Source organism: Mercenaria mercenaria, chromosome 10 (genome assembly GCF_021730395.1).
Source record: "Mercenaria mercenaria strain notata chromosome 10, MADL_Memer_1, whole genome shotgun sequence".
Taxonomy (NCBI): domain Eukaryota; kingdom Metazoa; phylum Mollusca; class Bivalvia; order Venerida; family Veneridae; genus Mercenaria; species Mercenaria mercenaria.
In genome coordinates this window covers 49,674,729-49,690,459 of record NC_069370.1, presented here as the reverse complement: position 1 = coordinate 49,690,459, position 15,731 = coordinate 49,674,729, and the positions used below count along the sequence as shown (strand labels likewise).

Genomic DNA, 15,731 nt, shown 5'->3' with positions numbered 1-15,731 from the left:
GTTAAATACTTTTCTCTTTCTGACCTTCTAAATTATACTCCTCCTCCTCATCATCATCATCCTTATCAGTAACATCGTTATCATCATTTTTTCAAAATTATTAGTATTTACATTACATTTATATAAAATTCGTTTCGCGTCCAAATGTGCTGTTAAGAATTCATTCCAAGGATCCAAACGATTAAAGATATAAAAACTGCCATATATAACTAAATATGAATGTTATGACACGGTATAATTAATTTGTAGAATAAAATAATGCTGACTGTTGTCAGTTGCATAGTTTTGTAGAAAGGAGTCGGTTTAAACAGACTTTTAAAAGCAGTCAGTATATCGGCATCTCTAATATTGATGGGAAGTACGGTCATCGTTGTTTCGCCCGCTTTCCCTGTAGACAAGTAAGGGCAAGATGAGAAAATGCAATAACTTGTTGACGCTGTATTTACATCGCACTTTCTTATCATGTTTTCGCATTGTCTTATCGTGCAGAACCGCACTATTGTCACTTCGACCCGATGGCGATATTACGAAATTACGATAGTGTGATGTTAATATCACACTTTCGCGTCGGCCTTTCTTATGTCTAGCTCTGATGCTGGAATAATACGATATGAAGATGAGAAAACACGAAGCAAAAGTGAAATATTATCGCGTCATTGCTCGTATCTCCGCGTTTCCGTACGTACGGTGTTATCGCACTTAAATTCATGTATATCATTCACATCCACATACTATAATTAGGCATTTGCATTTGTTAGTCTGTATACAATGAATTATTATACGGTCTTGATGAATTTTATTCATACGTTAGAAATATTTCATTTGTCAATAAAAATGACTTTTCAGTCGTACACAGCCTACATTTTATTGATATTTATCTGTTTGTTTGTGAGTTTGTGTCCTATCTCCAGTGGAATCAACTGATAAGTCAACATCATTCTAGTGACATTGAATGAATTATTTTGTTATTTTGTTTATGTTTTACAGTGTTTTCCCAAGTTTTTCTTTTATCCTTCTTTTTCTTATTATTTATTTTATATTTTGTTTTGCAGTAGCTCTATTTCACTTTTTTCAAATCATCAAATTACATACCGTAGTTCTGCCTATAATAACGAATATGTTTTATCCCATACACTGAATATGTTCTTTGGAATAATTTTACAACAACTAACAACAACAACAACAACAAGTTAACTGGCACAATAGACAGTTAACGAATAGACGAAACAAGCCATAGCGTTATATGCAATTACCATTAAATGTAAATAATATCGACATGAAAGTTTAGATAGCTACAAAAAGACAAGTCAGTATTACATTGATTTCTTCACATTGCTTTTGAAAATCGTCATTCCTTTCAATGGATACTTTTTATGGTATTTACGCAATATTAACACTTTTACTCTTATCTATTTGATGGATAAAGATTTAGAAACAAGATTGCACTAAGGAACTGTTGTTACTGTTATTTCTAATCTTACGACTTTAAGCCGTAACAGATCAAAGAGCATAGATATGAAGTGTAATCCATTTTGGCATAGAAAGAGCCACTTTCGGCACAAGATAAAGTCCGTATCCCGGACGAGCCCCCCATCCTACGGCTTGTTTTGATTAACAAATCAAAGAGCATAGAATTTTATGTTGATATCTAAAATGCCTGCGGCGGGATTCGAACCCGGGTGCCTTGGGTGCTAGTCCAATGCTCTTACCACTGAGCCAAAGAGTCGACCGCATTTTTAAGCAACATTCTCAAGCAATTAGAACGGACCAAAACGTTTTTTCACTGTCATGTGTTAATGTGATGATTTTCTTCGTTCTATTGCTACTGACTTTTAACATAACGATTTTAACATAAGGCTCAATTTTAATGACTATACAATGCCTTCAATTCGTGTAGTCTAACATTTAAACGACAGAGGAGCATCCATGGCAAGGTTTGTAAGGTAACTGACATAAAATATTTACCCTACTCTGCTGCCTGTTCGAAACCTCGTTTGGGACATAGAATTCTTTCTGTGACGAAGCAATCCAACTGGCATGTGGAATGTCGGTGTTTCTACCCAGGTGCCCGACTGTCTTCCTCTACCATGAAACTTGAAATACATATATCTGCAATGGATGAATTGTAACATTCTTATTATGTACACATACCTAAATATTACAATTAGTACTTTCAGTTATTTTGATATATAATATTTGCATTTAAAATCCATGTGTGACTTGTGCTATGCCTTTACATTTGCATTGGTGAAAAGAGCATTAATATTGTCATATTTTTGATGCCTTGAGGTCAAGGATCCATTAAATGGAACATGTATTGTAAAACATATTTTCGCATAAGCAGATGCTTAGGAACACAAGTGGGGTTCTCTCATAGCCCGAATCATCAGAAAGGAGTCTATTATGATTTGGCTTTGTATTGTGTTCAATGTGTCGAAAGGATTGATTACTTTAAAACTACACAGTGGAAATTTTTATACATAAGTCACTTTTTGCTGGTACAAGAGTTTGCAAGTTTCGAATTCTGCCAATGATGAAATTACACATGTTCTATTTACCTTCATAAGTTACAAAATACTGTGTGAAACGTTCGATGCACAACTCTTGAAATGTTTTTGAATTATCAGAAGTCATAAAACAAGATCTGATTTATGACCATTTTTGGTCTGTATTTTAAGTATCAGGAGGCATATTTACACCTCCAAGCAATGTGGTAATTAATTGATCTAAAGGTTGTTCAAATCTGTCAAAACTTCATTTAACCACTTAATATATGTTGTATGTCTGTTTGGTCTTTTCGTATATGTATTATCAAATTTTCAAGAACTGTCAATAGTACTGAAAAATGATTAATTGTTATATGGATATACAAAATGTAAAACATAGACCAGTAGAGAAAGCACAAAACTCTTCACATTTATAGTCAACTTTTTTATCCTCTGAACTGTAAACAAAATTCAAGGATAGGTATAGATCTAAAACTACGAACTGTAAAACATCAAAGGGTAACTGTAGGTTAGTCTGTCTGAAAAAACATGTTTATCAATTTTTACAATCAAACATATTCAGAACGAGTCTGGTAATATTTTGCTTAGTTGCGTTATATGCTTCCAAAGGATCTTTTCGCAGATTTTATTAACTATTAAAAGACTGTCTTTATGTGCCATGTGGCAGCCGTAAAATGTTTTCCAGTACCTGGACTCAGTGTTGTCATATTTCCCGGTCCTTTGAGACCAATGAGTCCGTTTAGTATCTTCTTAATAGATATCTGCTTTATCCGGAACTTTGGGGCGTGAGGGGAGTTGTACTTTTCATTGGGTCTCATGAACAGACATAATCAAACCGAGTCTGCTTTATTTTGCTTCGTTGTATTGCATGCTTTAAAAGGATCTTCCTATAGATTTTATTAACAATCACTACAGTAATTTTAAGTGCCGTGTGGTGGCCATAAAACGTTTCACAGTACTTGGATTCAGTGTTTTCATATTTTGCTGGTCCTTTGAGTCCATTCAATATCGTTTTATTATTACATACTCGTTTCTATTCCCCGTTAAGTTACACTGGTACCGGAAACGTCAATATTTTTCCATACACTGACGCCTGAATTTCATATCGGGTGCGTGACGTAATTCAGTGTGTGTTGTTGCACTATTTTTTTCTATTTAGTTCAGTATTGTCAATCCTATACAGGCTATTGAACATATTTATGATATTTACATTATATTTATAAGTGTAGATGCGTATGTAATAAAAAGGTTATTATCTTTGCATCGAGAAATATGCACTCGTTCTTTAGCGGAAGAATATTGCGCTCCTAAAGTCGCGCAATATTTTCGCTGAAGAACGCGTGCATATTTCCCGATACAAAGCTAATAACCTATAAATATAATTCCGTTTAAGCAAGAGCTAGGAGGGCTGATGGGTGTTGCACTTTCCATTGCCATAAAGAGACTTAATCAAACCGAGTCTGATATAATTTTGCGTGATCGCATTCTGTGCTTCCAAAAGATCATTTGCCAAAAGAAAAAAACATTCTTCAGATTCAGCGAATGGTTGTTGCTTTGTAGTGTTAGCAGCAATACATGTGTTTGTTTTCTTCTTTTGAAGAACAATCATGATTTCGCTAAAACGGAATATAAAGCATCAACAACAAATAAATTAAGATGTTAAATTGAATGGATATTAACGTTCTCATAAAATATCTCAACAAAGTAAACATTGAACTTCAAAATAGAAGGAGGAAGTAAATTATAGGTATTTTTATCAAATTTCTTTGGACTTGATGTCTTTTCAAAAGTTTAACCAATTCTTACTTCAATCATTTGACATAGATCAATTGTTTTTATTACCACGTGGTCGGTGGGGAGTGGGGGTCTCCGCGGCCGAGTGGTTAAGGTTGCTGACTTCAAATCACTTGCCTCACACTTATGTAGGTCGAGTCTCACTCAGGGCGTTGAATTCTTCATGTGAGGAAGCTATGCAGCTGGCTTAAGGAAGGCCGGTGGTTGTACCCAGGTGCCCGCCCGTGATGAAATAATGCACTGAGGGACAGACGGGTTCCTCCTCCACCCACCATCAAAGCTGGAAAGTCGCCATCTGACCTATAATCATGTCGGTGCGACGTTAAACCCAACAAAACAAACAAACTTCGTCGGCGTTGGCATCACAAAAGTTTGGCATGTTCGCAGGTGTCTGAAAACCATACGGGACAACTATACATTTTGACAAGAGTGTACCACCTTTTACTTAGAAATATTGGTGAAAGTTTTGCATGTAAGCATATGTCCGGCATTTACTGCAGGAAATGCTTCAAGCAGTCTTTGGCGTCGTATGATGACCTCACATGGAAAGTCACACAACTGTAGCTTACATTTGATTTCAAAACTGTGCCGCTTTCTAACAGAAATGTTGGTTTACAGATAAGCAAGGTTCTCCGTAATTTCTCGACTAATTGCTACCTATTGTATCGTGGTAATTTCATTCTGCTTATTTTATATCTAAGGTTTTAATTTTGGCAAAATTTGGCATGATTACTATTACAACTAAAATATATTCATATTAGCTAATGAACTGTTGTAATACAATTTTTGGGGATTTTTTTTTTTTTGACAATAGGGACTTATACCTTCTTAATATACAATTTAAGTGGCTCTTTATTTAACAGCTAAACTACACAAAAATGTATTTACTTAATCTGTTTAATTATGCACTTCATAAAAAGGTTATATGCATAATATTAGTTAATTAGACAAATCATTTTTTAGATAAAAACAAAAATTAGATAACATTTATAATGGTTAAATTTTATAAACTGTCTTCCGTTGTCTAGCGATTTAATTTAGACATTTTTGCGTAGGAAAATATTTCACTTAAAATAAAAAGAGACAAAATCTGCATTTTGAAGATAAAAAGGCCTTAGTTCGAAACAAAAAACTATGTGATTGTAAATATTTTATATAAAACAAAAAACAACAAGTTTCGGGCGAAAGAGAGTGAAAAATGAAAAGCCTGGGTTGGTCTGGACACGTAGAGGGGGCATCTTATATGTGATACAAAAGAAACATAATGTCAACAGTAAAAGCTTACAAGTATATTCTTTCATATATATTCTATATAGTTTTATAGTGTTTTGGAAATTATTTAACCTTGTGTTTCACTGAAAAAGCTTCAATGTATTACTCTTGAAAAAGGTTTTTATATTTTCCCCATAGAGTTTCAAATTTAGTCATTTCAAAATTTTTGAAAGCAATATATCTTTCCGTTTTGTAGTAAGAGATCATTTTTCTTTTAAGTACATCGATTGATGGCATCTGACCTTGTATTTTGTTATAATATAAGAAATGTTTGGCCTGCAACAGAATAATGTTAATAGGTACATCGAACTTTCTATTACCGAACAAAATATCTGAAGGATTCCATTCTGCTAAATTAATGTTACATTTATTTCTTATATAATTTAATAGTTGGGTCCAAAAAAGCTTGGTTATCTCACAGTTCCAGAATAAATGTATTATGGTTTCTTGGAAATTGTTACAAAAAGTACAGCTGTCATTACCAGTTATATTCATTTTCTTTAATAAATAGTTTGTGGCTAAAATTCTATGGTTTATCCTATACTGAAACCAAATTAATTTTGGGTCTTTAGTAAAAACGATGTCATATATTGAATAATTAGGTATATTATTAACTTGTAAATTGATTAACTCATTTTGCCATTTTAGAAATGATTTTGGGTACTCTCCCTTTTTATTAGCTCGACTATTCGAAGAATAGTCTAGCTATTCTACTCACCCTGGCGTCGGCGTCGGCGTCGGCGTCACACTTTGGTTAAGTTTTTGCATGCAAGTACATACAGCTATCATTTAAAGGCATATAGCTTTGAAACTTATTTATTCTTTTTCTAGGTCAATTACCAACCTCACTGGGTCAAGTTCCATAACTCTAACATGTATTTTGAGCAAATTATGCCACCTTTTGGACTTAGAAAATTCTGGTTAAAGTTTTACATGCAAGTTACTATCTCCAAAACTAATGCAGATATTGAATTGAAACTTCACATGTGTCTTTGGGGTTATAAAACTAGCCGATAGCACCAAGTCCCATAACTCTGACCTTCATTTTGGGCAAATTAAGCCCCCTTTTGGACTTAGAAAATTCTGGTTAAAGTTTTGCGTGCAAGTACATACAGCTATTACTAAAAGACTTATAGATTGGAAACTTATTTTTTCTTTTTCTAGATCAATTACCTACCTCACTGGGTCAGGTCCCATAACTCTTACATGTATTTTGGCCAAAATATGCCCCCTTTTGGACTTAGAAAACCCTGGTTAAAGTTTTACATGCAAGTTACTATGTCCAAAACTAATGCAGATATTAAATTGAAACTTCACATGTGTCCTTGGGGTTATAAAACTAGTTGATAGAATCAAATCCCATAACTCTGACTTGTATTTTGGGCAAATTAAGCCCCCTTTTAGACTTAGAAAATTCTGGTTAAAGTTTTGCGTGCAAGTACATACAGCTATTACCAAAAGGCATATAGCTTTGAAACTTATTTATTCTTTTCCAAGGTCAATTACAAACCTCACTGGGTCAAGTTCCATAACTCTTAACATGTATTTTGAGCAGATTATGCCCCCTTTTGGACTTAGAAAATTCTGGTTAAAGTTTACATGCAAGTTACTATTTCCAAAACTAATGCAGATATTGAATTGAAACTTAACATGTTTCTTCGGGGTTATAAAACTAGTTGATAGCATCAAGTCCCATAACTCTGATATGCATTTTGGTCAAATTATGTCCCCTTTCGAACTTAAAACTCTTTTGATATTTAACATTTTGGGTAATAATTTCCTGCTTCTGTGACAACATTTCGAAAAGTCGAGCTTGGCTGTCTTACGGACAGCTCTTGTTTATCTGCTAATAGATTGATCTGCAACCTTTATTATCTTTCTTTAACAAAGCAAGACTTATTGGTATAAGCGGATTGTAGCTTTTTACAGGTAAGTATCCATTACCCTTCACTTCGAGGAAACGCCTGACGGATGCCAAAAGGCCATTGTACTCTAGAAAATTAGTCCTAATGTTATAACTGGAAATGAAGACGTAATATGTGAAGAAACTTCCTTCGGCATTAATGAGATCGCCTAAAAAATATACACCCTTTGTAAGCCATCTTCTATAACATACACTTGACCTCCGACCTTAATACCTGGGTTATACCACAGATAAACGGCTAAATTGGCTACTGCACGTGGGATTTATATTTAACGTTAGAGAAAGATAACTAGATAACACATCTTTCCAAAAAGGATTTTGCTCTTGAAGCATTTTTCTTTTTGTATAGTCCGAGCCATATTTATAAATGTCTTGTAAAGCCGGACAAATATATTCAACCAAATGACTGAATTTATTATTCATGTCTAACAAACGTCTTAACCAAGTGGCTTTTAAACTATGAACAAAAGTCTTAATATCAATCATTTTAAGGCCACCGTATTTGTATTCCTGTGTAATTGTGCTTCGTTTTACTTTATCTTTAGAATTATTCCAAAGAAAATTGAAAAATAACCTTTGCATTATATTAAGTTTTTCTTGTGAAGGAGTAGGTATTGCTAAGATTAAATGGTTTAGTTTGGCGAGAGCCAATGTTTTTATCACAACAAGCTTTCCTAATGGTGAGATCACTCTTTTTGACCAGCAAGAGAAAAGCCTTTTGATTTCCTCAATTTTAGCATCATAATTAATACTTACCATGTCTTTCAGATTAACAGAGAATTTCACCCCAAGTACAGTAAAAACAGTGTTTTCCCAAGATAAGTTATATTCTGGGCAGAGAACCATTGGACTATACTTTCGTGCTCCAAACCATATAACTTTTGTTTTATCTGTATTTATATTAAGGCCGGAGATTCTGCCATAGAATTTTAAAACTAACATTGTGTTTATTAATGATTCTCGGGAGCCATCTAAAGTAAGACTTGTGTCATCAGCATACTGAGATATAATATATTCTTTACCGTGTCTTTTTATACCTTTTATATTTGGGTTATTTCTTAGTAAAACTGCAAGAATTTCTGCACAAAGAATGAATAGGTAGGGCGACAAAGCGTCACCTTGACGACAGCCTCTTTGCAAGAAGAACCAGTCTGACATATGACCATTAATTATTACACATGATTCAATATTAATATAAAATAACGAAATCCATTTTCTGACTGATGGACCAAAATTGAAAAATTCGAGAACTTTCGCCATAAAACTCCATGATACTGTATCAAAAGCTGCTGCAAAGTCTATTAGTAGTAGAAGACCAGGGATGTTATATTTTTCTGTAAAAAACAAAATGTCATACAATAGCCTAATGTTAGTTGCCATCAGCCTACCTGGCAAAAATCCTGTTTGGTCTTCATTATTAATATTATGCAATATGTTCTTTATTCTAAAGGCTATGGAAGCGGATGCGATTTTGTAGGACACATTTAACAAAGAAATAGGTCGCCAGTTCTTTAAAAGAGATTTAACTTTGTTGCCTTTTGGTATACATGTTATTACTCCTTGTTTCTGTGTGATAAAAAGTTCTCCAACAGAGTATGAATAATTAATAGACCTTAACAAAAATATGCCTATCTCATTCCAGAAAAACTTAAAAAACTCTACAGTGAAACCATCATTCCCTGGACTAGTGTTATTGGACATTCTCTTTAAGCTATTTAGCATTTCTGTGTATGTTAGTTCTCCCTCGATGGATATTTTTTCTTTTCGTTTTCGGAAAGTTTTGGAACTTGTATATTATTAAATAAATCATGTAAAGATACATCTTCCGTGTCAGTGGCTTTATAAAGTCTCGCTTGCTGCAGCGTTTCTTTTTGGCACAACACACAGTAGCAATACTTCTAATTTCGGGAAAACCCACTAAAGATACAGACTAACCAAGGATGGATTGCAGACAGCGACCAGTTGATCTTATTGAAAACACCAATATGTGTGCTTCTTTATCCGAAAAAAAGATGGCTTATTCGGTTTTGAAGCTGTTTACTTTCTGTCAGTATTTCTTCCTGTGTGTTTAAAATTTTCCCATTTTGATCAGCTGATCTTATTGAAAACACCAACATGTGTGCTTCTTTATCAGAAGAAAAAGATGGCTTATTTGGTTTTGAACCTGTTTACTTTCTGTCAGTATTTCTTCCTGTGTGTTTAAAATTTTCCCATTTTCCGTTTTTAATGTGTTTATGAACTTAGATACATAATTTCTGTTTTCTAAATTGCAAAAATATTTTGTCGGTTTTTCGCCTTCTTGAATCCATCTAGCTCTTGATTTTACCATAACTCCTTCCATTTTTTATTCCTCAAATCTAAAAGTTCCCTCTTTTTACTATCTAATAAATCATAATTAATAACTGTTTGTTTTTCTATTTTCTCAATTTCTTTCTCAATGGAATTTTCTTTATCAATTTCTAATTTCTTTTTATGGGATGCATATGAAATGATTTTTCCTCTAACTGCTGAAAGCAAAGATTCAAAGAACAGCTGATCATTTATGCTAAATGTTAATTTTTGCAAAGGCACATTATTTATGTCATTATATGTTTCAAGCGAATTTCTTGCATATTGAGATTTTATGGTTTCTATAACCTTTTTTATTTCCTTTACATAAGTAGTGTCCTTTAACAGAGAGTTATTAAATTTCCAGTATGATATTCCTTTTTTAAATTTACCAAATTTTAATGAAATAAAAACTAAAGAATGGTCTGTCCGATATCCGGGTAATATTTTAGTACTTTCTATATCCGTAAACAGTGTATCCGTTATAAGAAAAAAGTCCAGTCTTGCTTTTTTAACTGGATTTCTCCTGAACCATGTATTTTCGTAATTTTCTAAGTGATTCTCTCTCCAGCAATCTATAAGATTAAAATCTGACATTATACTTGTTACTTTATCTCTGGCATTAGGGTTATTTACATTAACATAATTATACGAATCTACTTCCGGGTTAAGAATTAAATTAAAGTCCCCGCCAAAATGAAAAGAGAATTATTATAACTGGACAATTTATCATACACCTCCTGGTAAAAAGTTGGATTGTCTCTGTTTGGACCATATATGTTTACCAACGTAATATCTTTATCACAAATTTTACAATTTAAGATTAATAAATTACCTCCCTTATCCCGTTCACTTTTAATTGATTTAAAGTCGAAGTTATTGTTTACAAGAGTTGCAACACCCCGAGATTGACTACTGTAGCTACTAAAAAAACATTCGTAGCCCCATTGACTTCTTATATATTTTTCTTCCACCTCTGTAAAATGAGTATCTTGCAACATACAAATGGAGTAACTTTTACTTTTTAAGAGATTAAGTACATCTTTCCGTTTATTTTTGTCGCCCATACCCTGAACATTCAATGATATTATAGAGACAGTATTACACATTTAACCCTTTATATTTTACACTACAATTGCTATCTTGGTGGGAATTATACAAAGGATTTACGGTTCTTGTATGTATCAAAAATCCCCCTCCCAGACCAGACCATCCGCATAAAATGTCATCGGTGTTCTTATGTAGTTTAAATATAATTAAAGTTTCAAATTGTTGAAGAGAAACTGGTAAAAATCTAGGTTTTATAATGTATTACGTTTTTCAAATTTATCAAATAGAGCTAGTCCGAAACAAAAATGGGACTACTACTATATATTAGTTAATCATTTACAGTCAAGACATGTATCCGGCTCTATGTTTTACAAATATTTCATTTCCAAAAAATGAGTATCGCACTGCAAGGTTGACCAGTGTACAGTTCACTAAACTATTTTATTCAACCACTGAGTCACGCTTATTATTGTCGCAAGAAAGGAATTTAATACAGGTGAAATCAACGATTACCGAAAGAGGTCACAGAATATGCAAATGACTCAGGTCAACCTTAGCATGCTATACTTCATATCTTATAGAACCTATTAAAGTGAAATAAAATCCATGATATGTGTACATATAATAGTATAGTGAACGTGTGGTAACTTTTTACACATACGCAATACATAATATAAAAAAAATACAACACCAGGCATCCATTCTGTTCATAACTAATTATGAGGCCAAAATATTGCATTTGATCACAGCGGGTGCAATCCATCTGCCAATATTTGTGTTGTATGTTCTAAAACTAGTTACGCATATTTTAAGTTCTTTTTAAACCGTGCAAAATATTGAATACATTAAGCCGGAAACATCACATGTTGACAATGTTACTATTTTACTCAAACAAAAACATCCACTACTTTTATGTTATTCCTATTAAATAAACTAGAGACGGGTACCTGCAAAACCTGTTTTGGCAGGTGGAGCCATCGCTCGTCACAAAAGCGCGGTAGCTATTTTCGGTGAAGCATAACTTGGCGGCCAATCAAAACACTCTAATTTTCGGATTTCCCCAATGCCTGGTGCGTAATACACAGTAAATATAAACAAACGCACGTGCTCAAAAATCAAAACAGAAAATAGTAAATCAACACTGTAAATTGACTGATCTATTATGACTAGGCAATAAAATTATTAAGTGTCACACATAATACTCTATACTCGTTATAACAAATATTACCAAATCTTTATTTTTAAACGTGGAAAATAATAATAAAAAAAAAATAATGATAGTAAAATCATTTCAGAAACTGGCTGAATCCTAGAAAAAAGTAAAAAGTAAATGTAGAAAGTGCAATATACGAGTACAGCAATTTAGTTAGTGTGGCTGTAAAAAGAAGAAGAAAATACATAAAGATGGTCTCTATGATGAGTAATAAAACTTTAAATGTTTTGTTATGCAAAACTGTTTTTAAATGTGAAAATTGTAAATTATAATAGTTTCAAATGTATGAACATGCTCACGCATCGAAAGTTTCAAACAGGAAAATGGTAATAGTTTAAAACATGGAAAGATCGGTCTTAACCTGTTAACCTTTGCACCCACTTCTACACGTACATTATTCAGAAACTACTATTTTACTGAAGTCAGTCTTCCCATCAACGACAATCTTTTTGTTGTTTTTGAGAAGGGCTATTATTTTACCATTGTCTGACCATGCCGTTTTCACTTTGTCCTGAGGACTTGTGTGTTCAAGTAGTTTTGCGTTCTGGTGGGTCAGATCCTCTCTAATAACTATAGCTGAGTTTTTCAAATGTCTTCGCGCCTTAATGGCATCGTGTTTTGTGAAACGAGACACAAACTTGCAAATAATTGGTCTGTTGGCGTCACTTGAAAACCTCCCAATTCTGTGAGCTATGTCAATATCAGCAGTTGATATTTTGACGTTAAGTTTTTCATTGACCAACTTTGCAACTCTTTTTGCGGTTTCCATGAATGTTTCATCTTTATTTTGGTCTTCTAACCCGTACAATCGGACAGTGTTTCTTCTGGTATACTGCTCCAGGTTATTTATTTGTTCTGACTGAACAGTTAGCTTTATTTCGCGCTCCTGAAGTTGTTCTTTCATTCTTTTGTTCTCCTCCACTATATAAGCAGTTTTTGTCTGCATATTTTCCATGGCAATTTCCATATCCGAAACTGTATTACGGAGATCAGACACAGACCTTTCCGCCTTCGTGACCCTATCTTTCAATTCATTTACCTGTTTATTCACATTTTCAAGTTCTTTCTTGACTTGACATTTTACTTCTTTTTCTAACTCTTTTAGTTTTGTACTAAGGAATTCTTCTGTTACCATTTCTTTAAGCTTTGATTCAATAAACGCTTGTGAAGCAAGTTTATTCAGTTTTTCTGACACATTTTTCAGCGTTTCCTCTATATTCTCGTTTTTAAAGTTTTCAGTAGGTTTTAAATGTTTATCAATTGTTGTCTGACCATCTTTTACATCTGTTGGACCTTTTTGTTTTGATTTATGTGCAGGGGAGAGAACCTCAGGAGAGTCCGTCTCACCGACCGTTTCTTCTACACTTTTTCTTTGTTTCTGTGACGCGGAAGATATTCTATTCTTGGTTTGTGGCATTATGGATTTTAAGCTTATTTGTATGTTTATGTGTTATTTTGACGTGAAAACACAGTATAAAAATACCTGTCAATATCTGTCAATTGTCAATGGTATCCCTTCACAAAATCCCGTGAATTTCGTGCTTACATTTTCATTCGATTTATCCAAATTTTTATATTCCAATTAAATACATTTCTCTTCAAACAATCCAAAAAATCAATCCATAGTTATATTCCTTGATTCAAAACCTCTCTTTTGATACAAGTTTCTACTAATTTAACTCACTAGAAAAAAAGATAAATTCTTGTTTAGCTGAGAGAAAGTAAAACACCGCTTCCGCGTTTTTCGCAACCTTGACCTTTTTCCTACCTAAGAAAATTTAGTGAAAGTTTTGCATGTTTGTTGTTTTCTATGATAGTATTGGACTGAATGATTTCAAAAGTTGAGCTCGCTGTCATTAGTCAGGTTTTGTTAACCATCTTGGCTCATGCGCGTGACATATTGTACAGTTTTTCTTTAATTTTTAAAATTTAAATGCTATAAAATTTGACACTGATGACAGTTTATACAATTTTGTTGGTATCATAGAAGATCTAATGAATAACTTTTAAATAGGAATTTTTAGCCTTTATTATGTTGTATGCATTTCATTTTTGTTTCATTGACAATAGCTGACTCTCGCTTGCTGCAGCGTTTCTCTTTGGCACAACACACAGTAGCAATACTTCTAATTAAACCCACTAAAGATACAGACTAACCAAGGATGGATTGCAGACAGCGATCAGCTGATCTTATTGAAAACACCAACATGTGTGCTTCTTTATCCGAAGAAAAACATGGCTTATTCGGTTTTGAAGCTGTAAACAAGTTTTGAACTCTTGCTGAAGACGGAGAACACAATGACTTGCCTTCATTAAGCACAATTAAAATGTTTCTTAACAGTAACGAACAGGATATAATTTTGGTATATCTAATAAAAAACACCATTATGCCACATTGCCATTTTTAAAGCATTGCATCTAATTTTCGTGTTAAAGAGATGATTTTAAAAGTAAGATACATGTTTTTTTCTGTTTGGTTGTATGATAATGGTTAAATATCATATTCAAAACCACATGTTTGAAAGTTATATTGCCTAGACTATTTATATACGTTTCGCAGACTTTAATCTTATAGAATGTTATGTGCTGAGCATACATCATACAAGTATAAATTAAAGATATCAAAACATATTCATATCTATTTATATATGAAACGTAAAATGTCAATATTCCGTTTGAACGTCAAAGAGGGGAATCACGTAACTTAAAATGATGACGTGCACAGAAAAATGGCCGACACCTTCTCTCGTTGCAACAGGAATAATTATGTTGATATTTTCTTAAATGAAAGCATTTGTCATTTTTGAAGGCGTTTTCCTGACCCGACAGTATTTTTGAAAAAATACATTTTAGAAAAAAACCATCACGGCATAAATGGCAGTGCATAAATATCAAAATTGAATGAATATGTAATACAGTAACAACACTTTTAAATGTGCATACAAAGCTGTTGTGTAATAGATATTTTTGAAATTTATAAATGGCTTAACATTTGTGGAAATGTTTTGATTGCAGCGTTGTCCGCTCGTGTACTTGATGTGCAATGCTTAGTATTAAAAACTTTGTACATGGTAGTTTATCTGTGCATATATCACCTCATTTTTACTGACTGGCTTACAATATTTAAAACAACAACAACAACAACAAAAAACACCTACCCACATTTTTCGGTCTTTCGACAGATATAACTATACATATGTGCATCATCAATGTTATTCATATTGCTAGAATTATGTTTCGACATACTCTTGAAATTTTCTTTGTGAAATGTTCAGTCTAAGTGTTTGTATTGCTAATACTTTTTGGAATATACTTAAACTACTTATTTCTACTAAAGGCTGCCTTTTTTTATATATGTCGGATTTTTGTTGACAATTTTGGTACGTTTCCTTCTAGCAGGGATTACCGTACAAGGCTCAGATCTAACTGTAGGCATTGGTCAACAATTAAGGCTGTTTCCTTTTGTGACCTTTAATTTTTTGTAGTTATAAGATCCGTTATCAGTTTTGTTTAACCTGTTCAGTGATTTAAATGTCTAAAAATCATATTTACATTCCTTTTATGTTGCGCATAGAAAAAAAAGCGTGTCAAAGACATCAGCGGGAAGTCAGTGCTGGACTTGTCAATTATGCCATGTCCATCA

At 33.2% G+C, this 15,731-nt stretch overlaps 1 protein-coding gene across 1 annotated transcript; it reads right to left on the bottom strand.

Annotated features, from left to right (window-relative positions):
- Window positions 1-12,482: 12,482 nt before the first annotated feature.
- Window positions 12,483-13,505, bottom strand: LOC123526696 (uncharacterized). The gene has a single exon (XM_045305942.2). The coding sequence runs from the start codon at window positions 13,503-13,505 to the stop codon at window positions 12,483-12,485; it is 1,023 nt and encodes a 340-aa protein (XP_045161877.2).
- Window positions 13,506-15,731: the final 2,226 nt, after the last annotated feature.